General features: G+C 49.1%; 1 protein-coding gene across 1 annotated transcript in view; it reads right to left on the bottom strand.

Annotated features, from left to right (window-relative positions):
- Positions 1-19,711, bottom strand: part of LOC142852168 (voltage-dependent P/Q-type calcium channel subunit alpha-1A-like) — a 44,050-nt gene extending 24,339 nt beyond the window's left edge. The window contains exon 1 of the mRNA XM_075976674.1: positions 19,592-19,711. Coding sequence (XP_075832789.1) covers positions 19,592-19,629 — 38 coding nt within the window. The 5' untranslated portion in view covers positions 19,630-19,711. The remainder of the gene's footprint in view (positions 1-19,591) is intronic.
- Between the last annotated feature and the right edge of the window lie 706 nt (positions 19,712-20,417).

The following is a 20,417-nucleotide window of genomic DNA, read 5'->3' as shown; positions in this document are numbered from 1 at the left end:
AAGAAACAGTCAAACTCAGTCAAGTGTTGCTGGCTCTTGTCTTTAATCCCAGTGCTTGGGAGATAGAAGCATGTGGATCTCTCTGAGTTCGAAGCCAGGCTGTTCTACAAAAGGAGCTCCAGGATATCCAAGGCTACAAAGAGAAACCCTGTCTCAAAAAACCAAAAAAGAACAAAGGAAAAAAGGAAAAGATAGACAAAAAGAGTCAAAACTCAGGCTGATATCAATAAAATAGAAGCAACAAAAACAACACAAATAATCAATGAAATGAAGGATTGGTTCTTTGAGAAAATCAGTAACATTGATAAAACTTTAGCCAAATTTGCTAAAAGCTGGAGAGAAAAGATTTAAATTAACAGAGGCAAAGGGGGGGGGGGCAACAGACACGCAGACAATGCAGAGAGTCATAAGGACATCTTTTTAAAATCTGTACCCCAAACTGGAAATCAGTTTTCCCAGTTTCCAAGTAAGTAACCAAACCAGAAAACATAAAAGAAATGGATAAACTTCTTGATATATACAGTCTACCAAAGTTAAATTAAGATCAGCTAAGCAATTTTATTTATTTTTTTATGTCTTCATTCGGTTTTTCAAGATAGGGTGTCTCTGTGTGGTTCTGGCTGTCCTGGAACTCACTCTGTAGACCAGGCTGGCTTTGAACTCACAGAGACCCACCTGCCTCTGCCTCCTGAGTTCTGGGATTAAAGGCATGCACCACCACTGCCCTGCTTCGGCTAGGCAATTTAAACAGACCCAAAACCCTAGTGAAATAGAAGCAGCTATTAAAAGTCTCCCCCACTAACAAAGTTGAGGACCAGACAGGTTTAGTACAAAAGAACAATACCCTCAAAGAAGAATCAACACTAATGCTCTTCAAATTACTCTGCAAAATAGACACTGAAAGAATATTGGCTAATTTTTTCAGAGGCCACAATCGCCTAAACCACACAAAAACCCAACAAAGAAAGTTACAGGCCAATTTCCCTCATGAACATAGATGCAAAAATTCTCAATAAAATACTTGCAAACAGAATCCAAGAACCCATCAAAAAAGATCATCATCAAAAATGATCAAGTAGGCTTCATCTCAGAGATGCAAGGATGATTTAACATATGAAAACCAATAAACATAATCCGTCATATGAATAGACTGGAAGACAAAAACCTCATGATCATCTATTTAGATACTGAAAAGGCCTTTGACATATTCCAACATCCCTTCATGATAAAACTCCTAGACAGAACAGGGAGGGATACAAGGGACATTTCCCAACAAAATAAAGGCAATATACAGCAAGTTCATAGCCAAGATCAATCCAAACAGACAGAAACTCAAAGCTACTGAATTAAAAAAAAGTTCTCAAATAACACAACCAGCTGAGGAAGCCTTAAAGAAATGTTCAACATCCTTAGTCACAGGGAAACACAAATCAAAACTACTTGAAGATTTCATCTTGCACCAGTCAGAATGGACAAGATCAATAAAACAAATGGCAGCTCGTGCTGGTGAGAATGTGGGGTAAACACTCGTCCACTGATGGTAGGAGTGCAAACTTGTGTGGTCACTATGGAAACCAGTGTGGCTATTCCTACCTACATCACTCCTGCAGAGACACTTGCTCATTCATGTTCATTGCTCCTCTACACACAACCAAAAATAGGAAACAACCTAGCTGTCCATCAGCAGAAGAAAGGATCAGGGAATGTGGTACGTGCACACAATAGAATATTTCTCAGATGTTAAAAAAAAAACAACAAAAGAAATCATGAAATTTTCAGGTAAATGGATGGAGTCAGAAAAAAATCACCTTGACTAAGGTAATCCAGACTCAAAAGACAAATATTTTATGCATTCCCTTGTATGTGATATTAGCTTTTAAACCTTCAATACACATGCTAACATTCATCCAAACACAGAGGTTAGGTGTAGAGTAGGAGATGAGGAGGAGAGGATGAACTCTCAAGGAAGGGGAAATAGAATATATAATTATGGGGAGACTGGAACAGGGGGATTAAATGGTGGAAAGGAAGAGAGAGCGATGTCACAGTAGTCGGTTCCCATTTGACCCCTCAAATGGCTCTTTTCTAGTTGCCACTCCACATATTCCCTTAAGTATCCATTACAAGGGATGCCTTCATTCCTTCTGGGAGGATGTTGTCAAGAATCTGCATATCCATCAATAGGGGTTGGCCCTATTCATCGTGGACTTCCACAGAAAAACGTGTTAGTTCCCAGGTGTGGTGAAACACACCTCTAATCCCAGTGCTTGGGAGGCTAAGGCAGGAGGATTATGACACCAAGGGTAGCCTGGGCTACATAGTGAGATCATGTCTCTAAAAATAGCAATAATATCTCATACCATCATTAAATACAAGCTCAAAACTATTCAAACCATTTTCGATGTAGTTTTACAGCCAGGTGCTGATGTGTCCCGCCCATCACATTTTATAAGTGAAGAAACTGAGTCCCAAAGAAAGTTGGCAACTATTTTGTCTGAGATCATGTCAAAGAGGTTTAAACAGCCCAATCTGTACAGGTACTGTTGTCTTGGGCCTGGAGATGTGGCTAGCTGGCCTGGCGTGCAAGAGGCCTTGGATCCCATCCCTGGGAATGAAAAGACATGCATGCATGCACACACACACACACACACACACACACACACACACATATTCATGCATACATCCACAATATAACATACACATGCATACACACGAATACACACACACATATACATATACAACTGCCTTAGTTACTGTTTCTATTGCTGTAAAAAGACACCCTGACCACTGCAATTCTTATAAAGGAAAATATTTAATTGGGGCCGCTCACTTACAGTTAAGAGGTTCAGTCCATTATCATCATGGGGACATGGCAGTGTGCAGGCAGACATGGTGCTGGAGAAGCAGCTGAGAGTTCTACATCTTCCAGGCACCAGGAAGGGGTCCGCCTCACTGGGCTTGACTTGAGCAATATGAGACCTCAGAGTCTGTGTCCACAGTGACACACTTCCTCCAACAAGACCATACCTCCTAATCCTATGAGATTATGGGGGCCAATCACATTCAAACTACCACAACAACATATATATGCACATATGCACCTACAGACACATACACTGATACATGTACATACACACACATGCACACATACACAGCATATATACACACACATATACATATACCCACAACACATGCATGTACATACTCGGCACACAGCATACACATGAGCATACACACATAAAATATACATGCACATATTCACACTGACGCATACACACATACATTCACACACAACGTATACATGTGCATATACACACAAATACACACACAGTTGCACATAGCAGAGCAGGGCAAGCGTTGTGTCCTTTCATGACCTAACCAGGAAGTGCTGTCCGCCCCTCTGCCATGCTGCAGCTGTACTAAGAGAATTGGCAAATCCAGCACCTGTGATGGAGGCCAGGAAGTGTGATTGCTGGTACCGGGCTTGGAGGCTGCCAGCACCTGCAGAAAGCCAAGATGAAGATTTCCTTATTAATTCCAGATTCAGACTGCTGGGTCTGACTTGCAGCCGGGCCAACCCCAGCTAGGAACCTTAGGCGGGTCACTCACCCTCTCTGTGCTTGAGCTTCCAGATCTGGAAATGAGGGTGAATTTAACATTGCCCTTATAGGCTCGTGTGGGAGCTACAGCTTGGCATCCTTTGGCAATGCCTAGGAGGCTGGCAGGAGGGCCTCAAGGCCAAGAACAGCCTGGGCTAAGTAGTTTTACCCTGTCTCAACAAACAAATAAACAAACCTTATCAAATTTAAAGTGTTTTGAGTCACAGGAATGTCACAGGCTTAGGACTGCTTTTAGAGCTGTCCGGGGCTCTGGGCCCAGCGTGCAGGGTGACTGACTGAGCGGGAGGGCGGCCACATCTCTGCAGGCTCTCTTCCAGGGACTACAGGAGCACAGCTCTGAGACGCAGCCTTGGCCTCAGCACTTTTGGAGCCTAAAGCTTTGGAAAAAGCCTTTTTGAGTGGGGGAGGAAGAGGAGAACTGGCTGTCAAGATGCTGGAGTCTGGGGGAAAATGCTTCTAAGACAAAAGGGGCGGGGACGTGGCTTGCCGGGCTATGCACACACCCCAGGGCTGCAGGAACTCCTGCCATTGCCTACTGTGGTCGGTATATAAAATAAATAAAAAAAGTTAATTAAATAAAAGAAAAGATAAAAAGAAAATCCAGCTCACTCAAAGTAGATTCTAATGCTCCCATCTGTGTCAGGCTGAGAAAGTGCCCCGTCAGGGAAGCACTTGCCTTAGGAACATGCCGACCCGAGTCAGAGCTTCAGTGGGTAAAGCCATAAAAGCCTAGCAAGGCCTCATGCACCTGGCTGCATTCCTGCTGCAGGCAGAGGTGAGAGGATTCTAAGTGCTCGCTGGCCAATGAATCAGTGAACTCAAGGTTCAAAGACAGACCCTGTTTCAAAAACTCAGGTGGCAGGACTTGGAGACAGCTCTGCAGGCAAAAGGCTGGCTGTGCAGGCAGACTGGGGAACTCGGGTTCCTTAGGATCCCTGGAATGTGTGTGAAAAGCCAGATGTGGCAGCACACATCTGTATCTCAGAATTCCCACAGAAATGAGGAGTGGAGGCAGAGAACCTCTGGCTGACACCCCTGAAGCAAAGGACAGAGACCCTACCCAAAGCCAGGTGAAGGGTGAAGACACACGTACTGTGGCACCCCATCCCCATCCCTTGCGGGGTCACACAAACAGATGAGAAAAAGGAAAGAACACACAAGGCTGGGTGTGACTGAGGACGACACCCAAACACACATGCGCATGCATCCAAACATACAGAGTGTGAACCCACACACATCCTTTAAACAGAGCCTGGTGGTACAAACCCTTCACCAAGGTAGGCAGGCGGATTGTGAGTTCGAGCTCCACGAGACACTTCCTCAAAAGAAAAACAAAACAAAAACACTGGAAAGTATTACCAAGAAAACTGTCTGATAGCCCCAACAGGTTCCTAGGTGAGAGACAACCCTGTCTTTGTGTCTGGCAGGCTTAGGACTGGACCAGGACCTTTTCAGGACCTAGAGAAGTCACATCTAAAGAGAAAGACAGAAAATGTGCATTTCTCTGTGTTTCAGTATGAGGAACAGCAAGCCTTCAGGGCTGGAGGTAGCACAGCTCCAGGGGAAGCCAGGAAGCAATGGGGGAGTACAGGCTGTGAGCGTGACGGTATCACTGGGAGTGGCGTGTTTCATGGAGAGAGGTCGTCAAGTGTGTCCCAAATCAGTCATCTTTACTCAAGAAGCTGCCCATGTCACTTGAAGTCTGAGTAGAGGCGTTATTTCTCAGCTGGCTTTGCAGTTCAGCATGGTCACTTGACCAGAGGAAACTCCCAGCAGAAGCTTTAGAAGCCTGACCCACCATCTTTATGCGTGGCGGTTGCTTCCTGGAGCTTGGCCCCAGCATGTGGGGTTGAGGTGGTGTGACCTTTAAGAGGTGGGGCTGGCTCATGGGAAGGACTTGCCAGTGAGACTCCAGCCCAAAAATGGGCAATGTCTCCCAGGAGTGGCTTAGGTTTCTGGGGACTGGGTGAGTTCTCTGGGGAACTGACTATTAGACTGGACCCCACGTTGTTAGTACTGCGGCCCTGGTCTCTTCAAATTACCCTGGGGGTTTTCTTGGGTCTGAAACCTGCACATGAATCGCTGAGGAAATTCTCAGACCCATCTTTCTGGGCCTAGTGCCTTGTTCTCTCTCTCTCTCTCTCTCTCTCTCTCTCTCTCTCTCTCTCTCTCTCTCTGTGTGTGTGTGTGTGTGTGTGTGTGTGTGTGTGTGTCTGTCTGTCTCTCTGTCTCTCTCTCTCTCTCCCCCACCCCCTTCATTTGGATAGTGTATTTCAGGTCCAGAGTTCTGTCTCTATACAGACTGCGGGTGCCTGAGGCCGTCTGCTGCCTTGCACAGCTGAACGTCTCCCTGACCCAGTTGGGGCACCTTAGAAGGTCTCTAGGGTAACCAACCACAGGGGACTCAGATGCCAAGTTTGATAATCCTAGGGGCAATCTCTCAATAGAGAGGACAAGTGGGCAAATTTATCTGGTCTAAGCTGGTATCAGGGGAGGCACCAGCTAACTTGTTTCTCCAGTGTGGAGTCCCATGAATACTAGATAGAAGATCTGCCCCTGGGCCACACCTCCAGCTCCTCAGTTGAGGAATCCAGGCAGGGCCATCAAACCACACGAAGCTCTTGGTCTCACTATGTCACCCAGATGGACTATGACACCGTCATCATCCTGTCTCGGTATCCAAGGCAGTAGGATGGCAGCCACATTGGCTGGAGGTGCCAACTCATCACCGACGGGATTATCCTGAAAGGAAGCCTGTGCGCTAACCAGATGCCCTTTACTTGGCTGGTGTCCACACCCTGCTGCGAGTTAGGCTGCCTGTGGCTTCCTGCTCCCTGACTCACGGCCACTGCCCTCAGCACACACCCAAAGCAGCAGAGTCAGGTGACCATGGACTGAGCCTGAGAAACCGTAAGCCCGAACATATTCTGGCTGCTTCACACTGTGGCTCATAAAGACAGGGTTGGAGAAGCCAGGAATCAGGGTGAGTTCTCCTTCCAGCCCTGGTCCTGTCTCCACCAAGCCTCCTACACTTCACGTTGCTTCCCTGCTCTTTCAAGGCAGACCACACTCTCACCAGCTGCTCTCTCAGCCAAGGATGACCCAGAAGAGAGCAAGACCCCGCTGACAGTGCTAAAATCCAAGCCACTAGAACTTTCTGCAGGGAACATGATAGTGGCTGGGTGTCCATGCTAGCCAAGTCATTAGCACCAACAGGCTTCAAGCTGGGCTCAGGCAGACCTGTGTTCAACCCTAGCTCAGCAGTGACTTGTGTTGAAGAGCCTCCAGATAGGAAGTGAAATATGGGAAGCTGGGCCACAGTTCGGGCAACTGCAAGAGGCAAGAGACTAACGGCTGAGAAGACAAGGGCACAAGCTCTGGGGCCAGGCTCTCAGGACTTGAAGTCGACTTACATCTTGTGTGATCTCAGACTGACTACTAAGCCCCTCTGTGTTTCTGTTTTCTTGTTTGCGAAATGGTACAACTTTAACACTTGGCATACGCTGTTACGTTCTCGCTGATTCTCGGGAGGCATTTAGCAAACCTGCTACTCTGAAATGCCCCCAGAGGACACTGTTGCCTACACCATGGATGTAAATAGTGCCTCCTGAAGTTGTCCAAAAGAGCAACGGAGTCCATGGCTGTGAGGGAGAGGCTTTTCTGGACACCGTGATCATCATTCCTTTTACCTCCTTAGAACTGTACAAAGGTCAGGATGCTCCATGTCTCAGGACAAGAGACCAAGTTGCAGCTGCAGAACCACACGCCCAGGAGCTACTGGAGCAGAGGTGTAAATTCCGACTCAGATCAGAGAGGGAGAGACAGTGCTTACACTTACCAGCAATTTGTCCATGGATGGGTAGGTGTGGATCAGTGGGCTTCAAAAGGACTCCTGGGGACTATGGGAAGGCATATCTGTCTTCTAAAGAAAGCATTCTTGAGCTGAGCATTGTGGTTCTTGTCATCCAAGCACTAGGGAAGCTGAGGCAGGAGGATAACTGCAAGTTTGATTTAAGCGAGTATCTTTAAGATTGTCCTGGGCTACAGAATGAGACCTTGTTTCAAAAAGAAAGAAAAGAGAGAAAGAAAGAAGGGGAAAGGGATGTGATTGGTCCCCCTTAACGTCGGTTCATGCCGCCATTCTTAGTAGACGTGACCAAGAAGGCAGTCTCACTGGGCTGCAGGAGAAACCAGTCCGGAACAGTCCATAAAGAAGGAGAATGCAGGGGACGTTGGAGGGCTAGCTGGAGCCTTGCTCACACTGAGCCAGAAGCTGCACCTCTTGCAGTTCTGAGAACCAACAAAGGCAAACAACAGCAGCCAGGTGTGGTGCCAGACACCTCGCCCCCCAAGCGTGGGCACAAGCATGAGGCTGGCCTTGGCTGCACAACACAAGCCTGTCTCCAAAGCCAAAACAGCAAGTATGGGATTTCCTTCCTCTTGGGAGCATAAAAATGCCTTTAAAAAAAGTGGTGGGGAAGAGCCCACCACACAAGCATGAGGACCCGAGTGAGAGCCCAGCACCCACATGAGAAATAGCTGGGCTTGGAAGCACATGCTTGTAGTCCCAGCACCGGGAGCAGAGACGGGCAGATTCCTGGGGCTCACTAACAAGCCAGCCTAGCCTACCTGGCAAGCTCCAGGCCGACGACAAGGCCTGCCTCATAAATAAGGAGCCTGAGGGACAGAAGCTGGGCCTCCACATGCATGTGCACACACATGCACACGTGTACACATACAAGAGAAGAAAGGAAGAAAGGGAGTAGAGGGGGGAAGAGCAGAAGTTGTTGATTTATTCAGTGCCTCGGTTTTCAGTGTGAAGCTCGGGAGATGTTGGACACGACAACGCTCTGACTCTCCCAATAGCGCACGCTCAGATCAAAACACCACATCGCATGGCTCCACTCTGCACTACTGTTTATGAAGTCAAGTTAAAACGGTTTCCATTGAATATCCGAGTGACTATGAACAGCATTGCTCCCGTCCCACCTAGAGTCACACGGCTATGACAGCATTAGCCCTACACATGTGCAGAGTCTACACGCACCCATCCTGAGTCACACGGCTATGACAGCATCAGCCCTACGCATGTGCAGAGTCTACACGCACCCATCCTGAGTCACACGGCTATGACAGCATCAGCCCTACGCATGTGCAGTCTACACGCACCCATCCTGAGTCACACGGTATGACAGCATCAGCCCTACACATGTGCAGAGTCTACACGCATCCATCCTGAGTCACACGGCTAGGACAGCATCAGCCCTACACATGTGCAGTCTACACGCATCCATCCTGAGTCACACGGTATGACAGCATCAGCCCTACACATGTGCAGTCTACACGCACCCATCCTGAGTCACACGGCTATAACAGCATTAGTCTACACATGTGCAGAGTCTACACGCACCCATCCTGAGTCACACGGCTATAACAGCATCAGCCCTACACATGTGCAGAGTCTACACGCACCCATCCTGAGTCACACGGTATGACAGCATTAGCCCTACACATGTGCAGAGTCTACATGCACCCATCCTGAGTCACACAGCTATGACAGCATTAGTCTACACATGTGCAGAGTCTACACGCACCCATCCTGAGTCACACGGCTATGACAGCATCAGCCCTACACATGCGCAGAGTCTACACACACCCATCCTGAGTCACACGGTATGACAGCATCAGCCCTACACATGTGCAGAGTCTACACACACCCATCCTGAGTCACACAGCTAGGACAACATTAGCCCTACACATGTGCAGAGTCTACACGCACCCATCCTGAGTCACACGGCTAGGACAGCATTAGTCTACACGCACCCATTCAACCAGCTGAGCGCTGAACACATTTGCGGGAACACTGCATCTCCATGGAACATACAGAAGCCCCTGTCATGTCACTACTCCCCACACAATACAACACAGCTGTCTGCAGAGTAGTTTAGAGATGGCGTGAGGCACACAGTGCCATTTTTACAGAAGGACTTGCTTATTTTGGCAGACACTGGTAGTCACAGGGGTCCTGGGGCTGAGTGTCTGGGACCCCGCAAAAGGACTTTAGTGCCCTGAGCGGTCTTGGGTTTTCTTTAGCTCACTGCATCAGGGAGGTGCCGCAGAAGTCACTGGAGTCTGGAATTGGTACCAGGAGTGGGGTGTGTCTAAGCACACCAAGATTACAAATCTGGTGAGAACTTGATCAAGGCTTGGTATTGTATGCTGTCATTCCTGAGCCCAAGGCATACTGCAGTCTGTTCCTCAGTTTCCCCAAGCTCTAGCTCTTGGCCCCTTTTGCCTTTCCCCTGATTTCTTTTTTCAAAGATTCTTAAATTATTTATTTATTTATTATGTATACAATATTCTGTCTGTGTGTGTGCCTGCAGGCCAGAAGAAGGCACCAGACCCCATTACAGATGGTTGTGAGCCACCATGTGGTTGCTGGGAATTGAACTCAGGACCTTTGGAAGAGCAGGCAATGCTCTTAACCTCTGAGCCATCTCTCCAGTCCGATTTTCAAATTTTTAAAAATATTTATTTATTTTATATGTATGAGTATTTTGGCTGCATGTAAGTCTGTGCAGCACATGAATACTTTGTGTCCATGGAGGCCAGAAGAGGCATTAGATCTCCTGGAACTTAAGTTACAGATGGTTGTGAGCCACCATGTGGGTGTTGGAAGCTGAACCCAGGTCTTTTGTGGAAGAAACATACACTCAACCCCTTAACTATCTCTCTAGCCCCTGGTTTCTATTTTTTTAAGTTATATGTGTCTCTGTTGGGGTGTGCCTTGTGAATTCAGTGCCCAAAAATGTCAGAGGCCAAAGGCTTCAGATTTGCTGGGGCTAAAGGCACAGGCTGTTGTGAGTGTCCGACATTGATGCTGGGAACTGAACTGAGGTCCTATGCAAGAGCAGTGGATGCTGCTAACCTCTGACCCCTCTCTCCAGCTGTGTCCCAACTTGTTATAGTCTCCTAGGTACCTCTTTACACACAGACACACACACTCACAGAGACACACACATACACACTCACACAGATATTCACACAGACACACACACACACTCCGTCAAGAAATCCCAGTGTGCTCTCTGAATCCACTTCTTCCTTCACCTGTCTCACTTTATTTGGGGATTGTTTGATTGTTGTTTTTGAGATCGAGTCTTGCTTACCTAGGCCATGCTAGCTCTGACTCCCAAATGCTGGAATGGTAGCCTGGATTCCCAGCAAGCACTTTGCTTTTAATTCACAAAATCTGCAAGTTGGATGGGAAAAAAAGCTACATCTTTGTGAGTGTATGTGTGTGTGTGTGTGTGTTGTTTTTGGTTTTTGTTTTTTGAGACAAGGTTTCTCTCTAGTTTTGAAGTCTGTCTTGGGACTAGCTCTTATAGACCAGCCTGGCCTCGAACACGAACACACAGAGATCTCACTACCTCTGCCTCCCTCCCAAGTGCTAGAATTAAAGGTGTGTGCCACCACCGCTCAACGCCACACCTTTCTTTTCACCATTTCTAACTGCAATGACACTTGGAAGCAATAGATCATAGTGCGTTCAGCAGTGATCATGTGACTGCAACTTTATTGCCAATAGAGATTGTGTTTATGTTTCCCGGAAGAGATCCGGGAAGCCCATTGGCTTTCATGTCTTCTTTGGCATCTCCACTAGCTCTGCTGGTTCTGCTCTGCACAGCTCTTAGAGAAGCATGTTTCGGGACAACTCTAGGATTTCAAACACTTTTAACACGATCGCTTTCCTTCTGTCTGGCACAATCATCTAAAATCCATTCAGATCCCTTGATACCCATGAGGTCCCTAGTTCCATCCCCAAAACCATAGGAAACAAAACCCCAAAACAACAAAACACGAGGAACAACAGATGGAGTAGTGGGGATTTGACCTAGGGGAGAAAGTACAGCCAGAGGCAGAGTCAAGGGGTCCGTTTGGGTGGAGCCACTAGCAGATCCTGCAGGGGCCAGTGGTGAGCCACATGAATCATCCCAACACTGGGGAGACTGAGGCAGGAGGGGCATGACTCCAACCCAGTCTGCACTGCAGAGTCAGTCTCTGCAGAAACAACAACCAAACCAAAACAAACAAAATTACAGGTCTGCTCGTGTGCACAGTCACCATCTAGAAAGTGTGATGGGGCTGGGGAAATGGCTCAGGTGGTAAAGTCCTGTTTTTGCCATGCAAACACAAGGACCTGAGAACTTAGTCTTGAGGGTCCTGAACTGACACCTTTCCCTTCACTTCCAGCACTGGGGTATGAAGATGGGCAGATCTCTGGGGCTCGCTAGCCAGCCAGCCTTGCCCCATTAGCAAGCTCTAGGCCAATCAGAGACCCTGTCTCAAAACATAAATGTGGGGTGTTGAAAGCTTAGCATCTTAGCTGGCTGTAAGAGACAGGAAGGGACAGGACAGCTCAAGCTCACAAGCCCCATGAAAAAGAGATGGCTTGCGGCTGTTGGAGACTTGCAACTGGAGGCACAGCTGAATCCTACATCAAAAGTCCTATAAGATCAGAAGGGTGGCTGGGTGGTGGTAGCGCATGTCTGTTAATCCCTGCACTTGCGAGGGAGAGGCAAGAGGATCTCAAGGAATTCGAGGCCAGCCTGATCTACAAACCAAGTTCCAGTTCCAGGACAGCCAGGACAGTCCTGGACACAGAGAAACCCTGTCTCAGAAAAAAAAAATCTCAGAAGGGTGACTTCAGGGACATGTGCTAATAAGACACTGAGGAGCCAGCAGCTAGCATGGAGAGCCTGCCAGGCACTGAGGGAGGGGCGGGCACTCCAGAGCCTCTGCAGACCTTCCTCTGTGGCTCGAAGCCAAGGCCAGTATTCAAAGGACAAAAAGAGGGTCTCTCTGCCCTGCAAGCCAGCCAGCTGCACTGGAAAAGCAGTGCCCTGGGACCAGACCTATTTCTTTTTAATATCAACTAGGCTAGAATTGTTCAACCTGCCTTCCCCTTAAAAAAAAAAGTGTTCTGATTCCCAAGCAGCTCCTTTTTAAAAGTCAGGTTTCAGTTTGGTCAGGGTTGTTTTCTTTTCCTTGTGGGGATGAGGCACTGAGACCAGTTGTCCTTTCCGCCTTGAGGTGCAGAGACCAGACGCAGATCGCCTGTGAGCCTGCTCTGTTAGAGAAGCTGCCACCTCAGGTTGTGGAGAGGAAACAGTGCAGAAAGCATTTGCCTTCCAAGCATGAGGACCTCAGCTTCATCCCTGAACCCACGCAGAAAGCCAGGCTTCTTGCACCCATGTAACCCTAGCACGAGGGAAGCAAAGTCAGAAAAATCCCTGGACTTGCTGATCAGTCAGCTTAGCCTAACTGATGAGCCTCAGGACCCAGTGAGAGACTTTGTGTTTAAAACGAGAGTGGAAACCAGGCATGGTGGCACACACCTTTAATCTCAACACTCGAGAGGCAGAAGCAGAAAGATTTCTGTGAGTTCCAGAACAGCCAAGGCTACAAAGAGAGACCTTCGCTAAAGAAACAAAGCTAGCGGAGGGTTCCTGAAGAATGACACTCGTGATGACCTCTGACCTCCATACACATGCTTACACATGTGCATACGCACCTGCACACACAAACATGCATACACCCCACACAAAAGGAAATGTTTGCCCCCCAGAGCTGGATGCTGTGGCTATCTTCACTTTACAGCCAGGAAACTGGGGATAGAGAGGGAGGGGCCTCCCACCGTCAGGATTAGTGAGTGGTAAGTTCAGGATTCGAACTCTGTACATGCTAGGCAAGAGCCCTGACACTCAGTCACAACCCCAATCCCAACTGATCTTTCAAATGTTCCAGTTGTGGGCTGGAGAGTTGGTTCAGCGGTTAAGAGCACTGGCTGCTCTTCCAGAGGTCCTGAGTTCAATTCCTAGCAACCATATGGTGGCTCACAACCATCTTCAATGAGATCTGGTGCCCCCTTCTGAACCTGCCTGTCTACCTGCAGGCAGAATACTGTATACATAATAAATAATTTTTTAAAAATTAAAAATAAAATGTTCCAGTTGCTTTTACTGTGTATGGACGCTCTAACACCTGTGCCACAACACGCATGTGGGGACCAGAAGATAACTCTGTAGAACTGAGTGTCTTCCGGAACACTTGCATGGGTTCCAGGAATTGAACACAGCTCTCCAGACTTGTGCAGAAAGCCCGTCTACCCACTGGGTCATCTTCCTGCAACAGATTTTTGCCAGACTCGCTGTGCATTTAAAAAGAGCTGGCCTTTTGGGTGAGGATCGGTTATAGTCTGGTAAGAATTGGCATCTTGAAGGAGCTACCACCAGTGTCTCAGAACCCTGCCCCCTAAAGGCTGGAAGCAGAAGACCAGGAGATGCGGACTGGAGAGCTAGATTTGAGGCTTGGGGGCCCGGCACCTGCTCAACTCGTGGACCACAGCGCCACCTGGTGATCTGCTATAGAACCTTCAGCTGGAAGCCAGCGGTTCCTACCCACCAGTCAGCAAACCCCGTTCCTAAAAGGCTCTAAAGGAAATATTTTTCAGCCACAGGAGCCAGACAGTCCGTTTCAAAGACAGTTCTTGCGTTATGAGACAAAACTATCTCCAAATGTTTCCAGAAGTAGGGACACCATGTCCGACTACAGGCAAACACTAAGGAGGGGCCAGAGGAGATGGCTCAGGGAGTAAGGTGCTTGTCATGCAAGCTGAAGGGCCTGACTTCTATCCCCAGAACCCATGTAAAACGTCAGGTGTGGTTAATTCCAGCTCTGGGGCTAAACCCGCAAGCAGAGAGACCACTCCTAGTTGAGAGCGTTCCTTGCGCCCGTAACTCTAACAGAAGAGAGGCGCCCTCTTCTGGCCTGCTTGGGCACCAAGGGAAGGACGCCTAAGTTTAACCTCTGGCTCAACACACACCTGCACGCACTTATACGCACATCGCACACCTGACCGTCCTTACGCGCACCTGCGCACACACAGAATTTTATGGATCTATGAATGTCCAGAAAACATTAAAAAAGCTCGTAAAAAACCAAACCAAAACAAAACGGGGGGGGGGGGGGCAAGAACAGTCACCAGATGCAGGAGTTTGAGGCTCATTGGTCCCCAGGTGGTGCTATTGAGTTGGGCCTGGATCATGGCAGAACTCACCCTTCTGATGAGTTAATGCATCCAGGCTGAATCCAGACTGAATTGCTGGGGACTGCTTGGAGGTGGCATGTCACTGGAGGTGTATTTTTGAAGTGTCCCAGGCCACTTCCTGTTATGATTTGCACCTGAGGTGCACCCCAAAGGCCTTCTGCTGAAGCCTGTGGTGCTATCCAGAAGTAGTGGAACCTTTGAGGGGTGGAGCCCAGTGAGGTCACAGGGGGCTGGACCCCAGTAAGCGGTTAGAATCCTTATCCCTCTCTCCTTCCAGCAGGCCTTGAGGTGAGATGCTCTGCTCCACCACACAGCCCACCATGACATCCTTGCCCACATAACCCAGAACCTGGAGCTGGTGACCATGGGCTGCAACCTTAGAAGCTGTGAGCCTGCAATTCCGGTTAATAATTTCATCTGAAAATGGCTAAAAGAAAGGATTTCACATATTCCCACCACATAATATATCGAAACTGATGGCTATGGTAACTCACCCACTTCCCTCACTTCTCGGTGAGCTCAGGGAGAGCTAGTGCGGTCACCACAGGCTTCCCTAGAGAGCACAAGTCAGTATTTGTGCTTTTCTGAGGGGCTGGGGATGGAGCCTGGGGCTGGGGAAGCTAGGCAAGCACCCTACCGCTCTCATACACAGCCCATCAATGTAACTTTAAGAAAAAAGTGGGTGGGGCAGCTGGAGAGAGATGGTTTGGTGGTTAAGAGCCTCGTGGCACACACCTGTAATCCAGCTCTTGGGAAGCAGAGGCAGGAATATCAGGAGGTCAAGGCTAGAATAGGAGGGAAGGACAGGAAAAGGAGGGGAGAGAAAAAGAAGGGAGAGGAGAAGGCAAGTAAGGATGTTCTGATATGGCTATTCCATAGCCCAGACTGATCCAGCCAGAGATTACCATTCACACACTTCATCCCTAGGAGCCCCCTACATCAATGGCCACATAGGGACAGGGATTCGGCACCAGTTAGGAAGGCAACAAGCTCTGGAGGTGGCTGGTGATGGTGATGGTGCTGGAGCCTTCGCTGGCTCAGCTAGGTTCTCTGTGTCCTTCTCCATTGCAAAAGCAGAATCAATAATCAAACATAACACAGAGACCCCTTGCTCCAAGAGATCAGTGTTAAAAAAAAAGATTCAGGAAAGTGGAAGGTCCACCAGCTACAAAGGCTGTGAGCATCGTGACTGATGCCGTCAGTGTGATGATAGCACGGGGGGGGGGGGAAGTTGTGTGCTTTAGAGACGTAGACTGGGCTTATAAAGCCAGCTAAGAGCTGAGATCTGCTCTACGATCCTCAGAAAATAAGAAAGAGAAGAGTGGCTTTGTCACACAAACGCGGAAATCCTGGCAACCATAGAATGTCATCATGGACTTGTGGGGTTTGGGTGACTTCTACTCGAACATGTGCAGAGCGAAAACACTCACACAGAGCAGTGTGCTACGGGAAAGCAAACCCCAAGGCAGGGGGATGGACTTAGAACCCGTGTCTTGTTGCAGTGCCATAATGCTCTGCGAAGACTTCGGCAGGAAAGGTGGGTCTCAGCTCCCTGTTCATAAGGGCAGCCCATCACCTCTACAGCGGAGCCTAAGGCAGATGCTCACACTGTGCCCAGTGAAGAGCAGAGAGAGACAGCTAAGACAGATGCTCACACTGTGCCCAGTGAAGGGCAGAGAGAGATGGCGAAGGCTGTGGTTCACACTGTGTCCAGTGAAGGGCAGAGAGAGATTGCTAAGGCTCTGGTTCACACTGTGCCCAGTGAAGGGCAGAGAGAGATGGCTAAGGCAGATGCTCACACTGTGCCCCAGTGAAGGGCAGAGAGAGATGGCTAAGGCAGATATTCACACTGTGCCCAGTGAAGGGCAGAGAGAGATGGCTAAGACAGATATTCACACTGTGCTCAGTGAAGGGCAGAGAGAGATGGCTAAGACAGATGTTCACACTGTGCCCAGTGAAGAGTAGAGAGGGATAAACTGATGTGTGAACTGGCACTCCATCTGCTTTCTCCATTTTATACAGTTTGGGGACCAATGAAAAGTCGAGAAAGTACCATCTGCTGAGGACAGATCTTATGTTTCAATCCACAAAACCAGCATAACCACCCGGAGGTCCTTCTCTGATGTCTCTAGATTCTGTCAAGTTGGAAATTAACACTAACCCTCACAGGAAGGCTTGGAGTCCTTGAGGTTTGGCCAAGACTGGAGGGTCACAAGTGTGATATTAGCTTGTGCTATACATCAAGATCTGCCTCCAGTCATAACTCAGCACTCTGGAAGCAGATACAAGTGGTGGTCTGTGAGTTGGAGGCCAGCCTGGTCTACCTAGCAGGTTCCAGGCCAGCCAGGGCTACATAGAAAGACTCTGTCTCAAAAAAAAAAAAAGCAAACAAAATGTCTACAAAATAGGTATTTCAAAATATTGTGTATTTTATTGATGTCCTCTTTTCTAATTTTATTTTTATGTATATTACAATGCACATGCTAAGTTTAGCTTAACATATGTTTAAATAAGTAAAAGTAAATATGACAGGGGTTTGTCCAAAAATTGTTTTCATGACAAGGACAGAAAGCATAGCAGAAAAACACCTAACTAAAATCCCCCAGTGAGGGCCTGGGGGTGTGGCTCAGTGGTAGAGACCCTGCCTAGAATTCCCCAGTGAGAGACTAGGGACTTGGCTCAGATCCCACAGTAGATCAGAGACCAGGGATCAGTAAAGTCTACCAGCTATACTGTGGCCAACAGAAAGGGCTCATATTGGGGATAAGTTGAAAGCAGCCTAGGCCAGGGCCGAGCCTGCACAGGAAGGCCAAAAGAGCTGAGCCCTGGGTCAAGCTCACAACGGCTAAGTGAGTATTTAGTCTCATTATTGCACACATCCTTTTCCTGGGACCACAGTGTGTTTCAGTTCTTTAAACCACGTTCCTTGCACAGAAACAATGGCTCAACAGGTTAAGGCACTTGCTTCTAAAGCCGACAACCTCAGTTCAATTCCCAGAAACCACACAGTGGAAGAAGAGAACCACTCCAGCAAGGAGTCACCTGACCTCCACCTGCGTGCCATGGCCCGCCCCTCTCCATATGCACACAAAAAAGCACTTTTCCATCCCTAAAAAAGTTTCCTTGCATCAAGTGTGCAGGAATACTCAGAGTCTCATTGCTTCTGAGAGAACCAAGCAAGTGAGAGTGTGAGTGGGGAGAGCTGAAGAGGAAGGGGTTGGGGAGAAGCTCTGGAAAGGTCCTATCCTGGCACCTATGAAAGGATGGATGGATGGATGGATGGATGGATGGATGGATGATGGATGGATGATGGATGGATGATGGATGGATGATGGATGGATGATGGATGATGGATGATGGATGGATGGATGGGTGGATGGATGATGGATGATGGATGGATGGATGATGAATGATGGATGGATGCATGGATGGGTGGGTGGATGGATGGATGGATGATGGATGATGGATGGATGATGGATGATGGATGGATGGATGATGAATGGATGATGGATGGATGCATGGATGGGTGGGTGGATGGATGGATGGATGATGGATGATGGATGATGGATGGATGGATGATGGATGGATGGATGGATGATGGATGATGGATGGATGATGGATGGATGATGGATGATGGGTGGATGGATGATGAATGGATGATGGATGGATGCATGTATGGGTGGGTGGATGGATGGATGGATGATGGATGGATGGATGGATGGATGGATGGACGGACGGACAGATGGGCTGAAGAGTGCATGGGTTGGACATGGGTGTGTGAGTGGAGGAGGGAGGGGAAATCAGGGGTGTACGGGATGATATATGGATGGGACAGCTGATGCATGGGTAGACTAAGGTCGGATAGTTGCTGCCTGTAGATGCTTAAATATGCCACCAGGTGTCGCCATAATCTCTAGGACCACCTGAGAGGGCCCATGCAGCAGCCACTCCCAAGAAGTTATACTTCAAACCAGTTGCCACACAGTGGTCAGGCCCTTGTATTTGCACATGCGCACCAGCACCCACTGGCTTCACCCAGCACCCCAGCCTCCTCCAGCAACAGAAGAAAACAGCAACAGCTGCAGAGAAGCAGGCTGACCCCACACTGAGCCTCTCTGAGACAGGCAGTGTGTGGAGATGGAGGGACCCCTTAAGACTTGAGCTGATGGTTTCTGTCCCGCCAGCATCAGCTGCTTGTGCTGTTACTGGTGTTCAAATCACAGCCATCATTGTCCGCCCAGGAACCCTCCCCGGCTTTGCACCTTTGGGGGGAAAACGTTTTTAGTAAGCCTTAGCAATCTGCCTAGAAAAGCAACGGCAAAGGAGCATCTCATCGTGGCTGGTTTCCACAACCACTGAAGGAACCTGGGAAGAGGTTTTCAGTCCCAAGCACCAGGTAGCTGCTCTCCCCACCCCATCCCAACTCCCCATCCCCCCCAGGCCCACTTGGGGATGACAAACCAAGTCAGGAAAGCACCACACTCTCCCAACCCAAGCTGGCCTCCCACTCTGCCTTCAGCGCAAAGGTCTATCCCTGGCTCTGGAAACTGCAGTGAGAGCTGATGGGGATTCTGGGGTTGCTTCTAAAAGGCAACATTTCTCAGCCTTTCCCCACCACATTCCCAGCAGAAGCATCTGTCCCGTCCGCCAGCCCTTTCTGGCTGCACTGCTTGCAGGAGACCTGGGTCCTTCACAAAGCCAGCTCAGAGAATTCAAGGCAACCCACAGGCGGAATGTTGATCACGACTCGTAAGGGAAAACGTGAGTCTTCAGTAACCGCATAGCTTATCAGCACATTGAGCACCCTGAAGCTTGCGACTGGCCCACGAGCCCACAAACACCCCGACCCCCACATACTTACTCCCACTCTTTCCTTCTGGCCTGAGGGGTGCTGTGCATTTTGTGCGCTTGGTGGGCCAAGATGACATCCCGGTGGTCCACCACGCCACCACGCCGTTTCAGAGTTGGCCCGTCGAGGCTGCCGCTCATCTGCTGTGACCACGAGACGTGTAGGGGCCTGCGTGAGCCTGCCAGAGCGCATTCCGCGCCTCGGCAGCTTGGGCGGTGCAGGACGTCATGACTGAGTGGAGGAAGCATGGGGTCAGAGCCCCGGGAGGCCTTCGGCATCCATGGACCTCACTCAGAAATCCCAGGAGAGGAAACTGGAAGGAGAAGGAAGATGGGGAGAGGAGAGTGAGAGAAGCTACAAGGAAGCCAGGGCCACGAGAGCAGGTGTGGGCAGCAGAGGCCACCCCACCCTGCACCCGGAAGTTCAGCACCCCGGGCCTGGCTGCCAGGATTGAGCATTCCCTTGGCAACTAGGGGACAGGAAAGACACTTCTAGCAGTTGCCGGGCAACACAGGCCGTGGGTTGAAAGGGCACAAGGGTGTGGCTGATGCTGAGCACTTGGACCACCTGGCTCCAGATGCCAGCCAGACTGAGGTGGGTTGGGGTAGAGGCGTTTTCTCGCATCTAGATGTTTCCTTCTGCGGAATGGACCCTCTGGAGCCCCTACTCTCTGAGTTCTGTGAACTCCAGACCCCTGATGGCAAGTTCAAGCTCAGATGTGCTGGGCTAGACGTCTGGTCCCCATCTGCTTCCCTTTGGGGTGTAGAGAGCGCAGGGGGACCAACGGTTAGAGTTTTCATCTCATTTTTTTAATGTGTCGTCTGTGTTCATGTTCATG

Source organism: Microtus pennsylvanicus, chromosome 6 (assembly GCF_037038515.1).
Source record: "Microtus pennsylvanicus isolate mMicPen1 chromosome 6, mMicPen1.hap1, whole genome shotgun sequence".
NCBI lineage: Eukaryota > Metazoa > Chordata > Mammalia > Rodentia > Cricetidae > Microtus > Microtus pennsylvanicus.
This window is presented reverse-complemented; position numbering and strand designations above follow the sequence as displayed.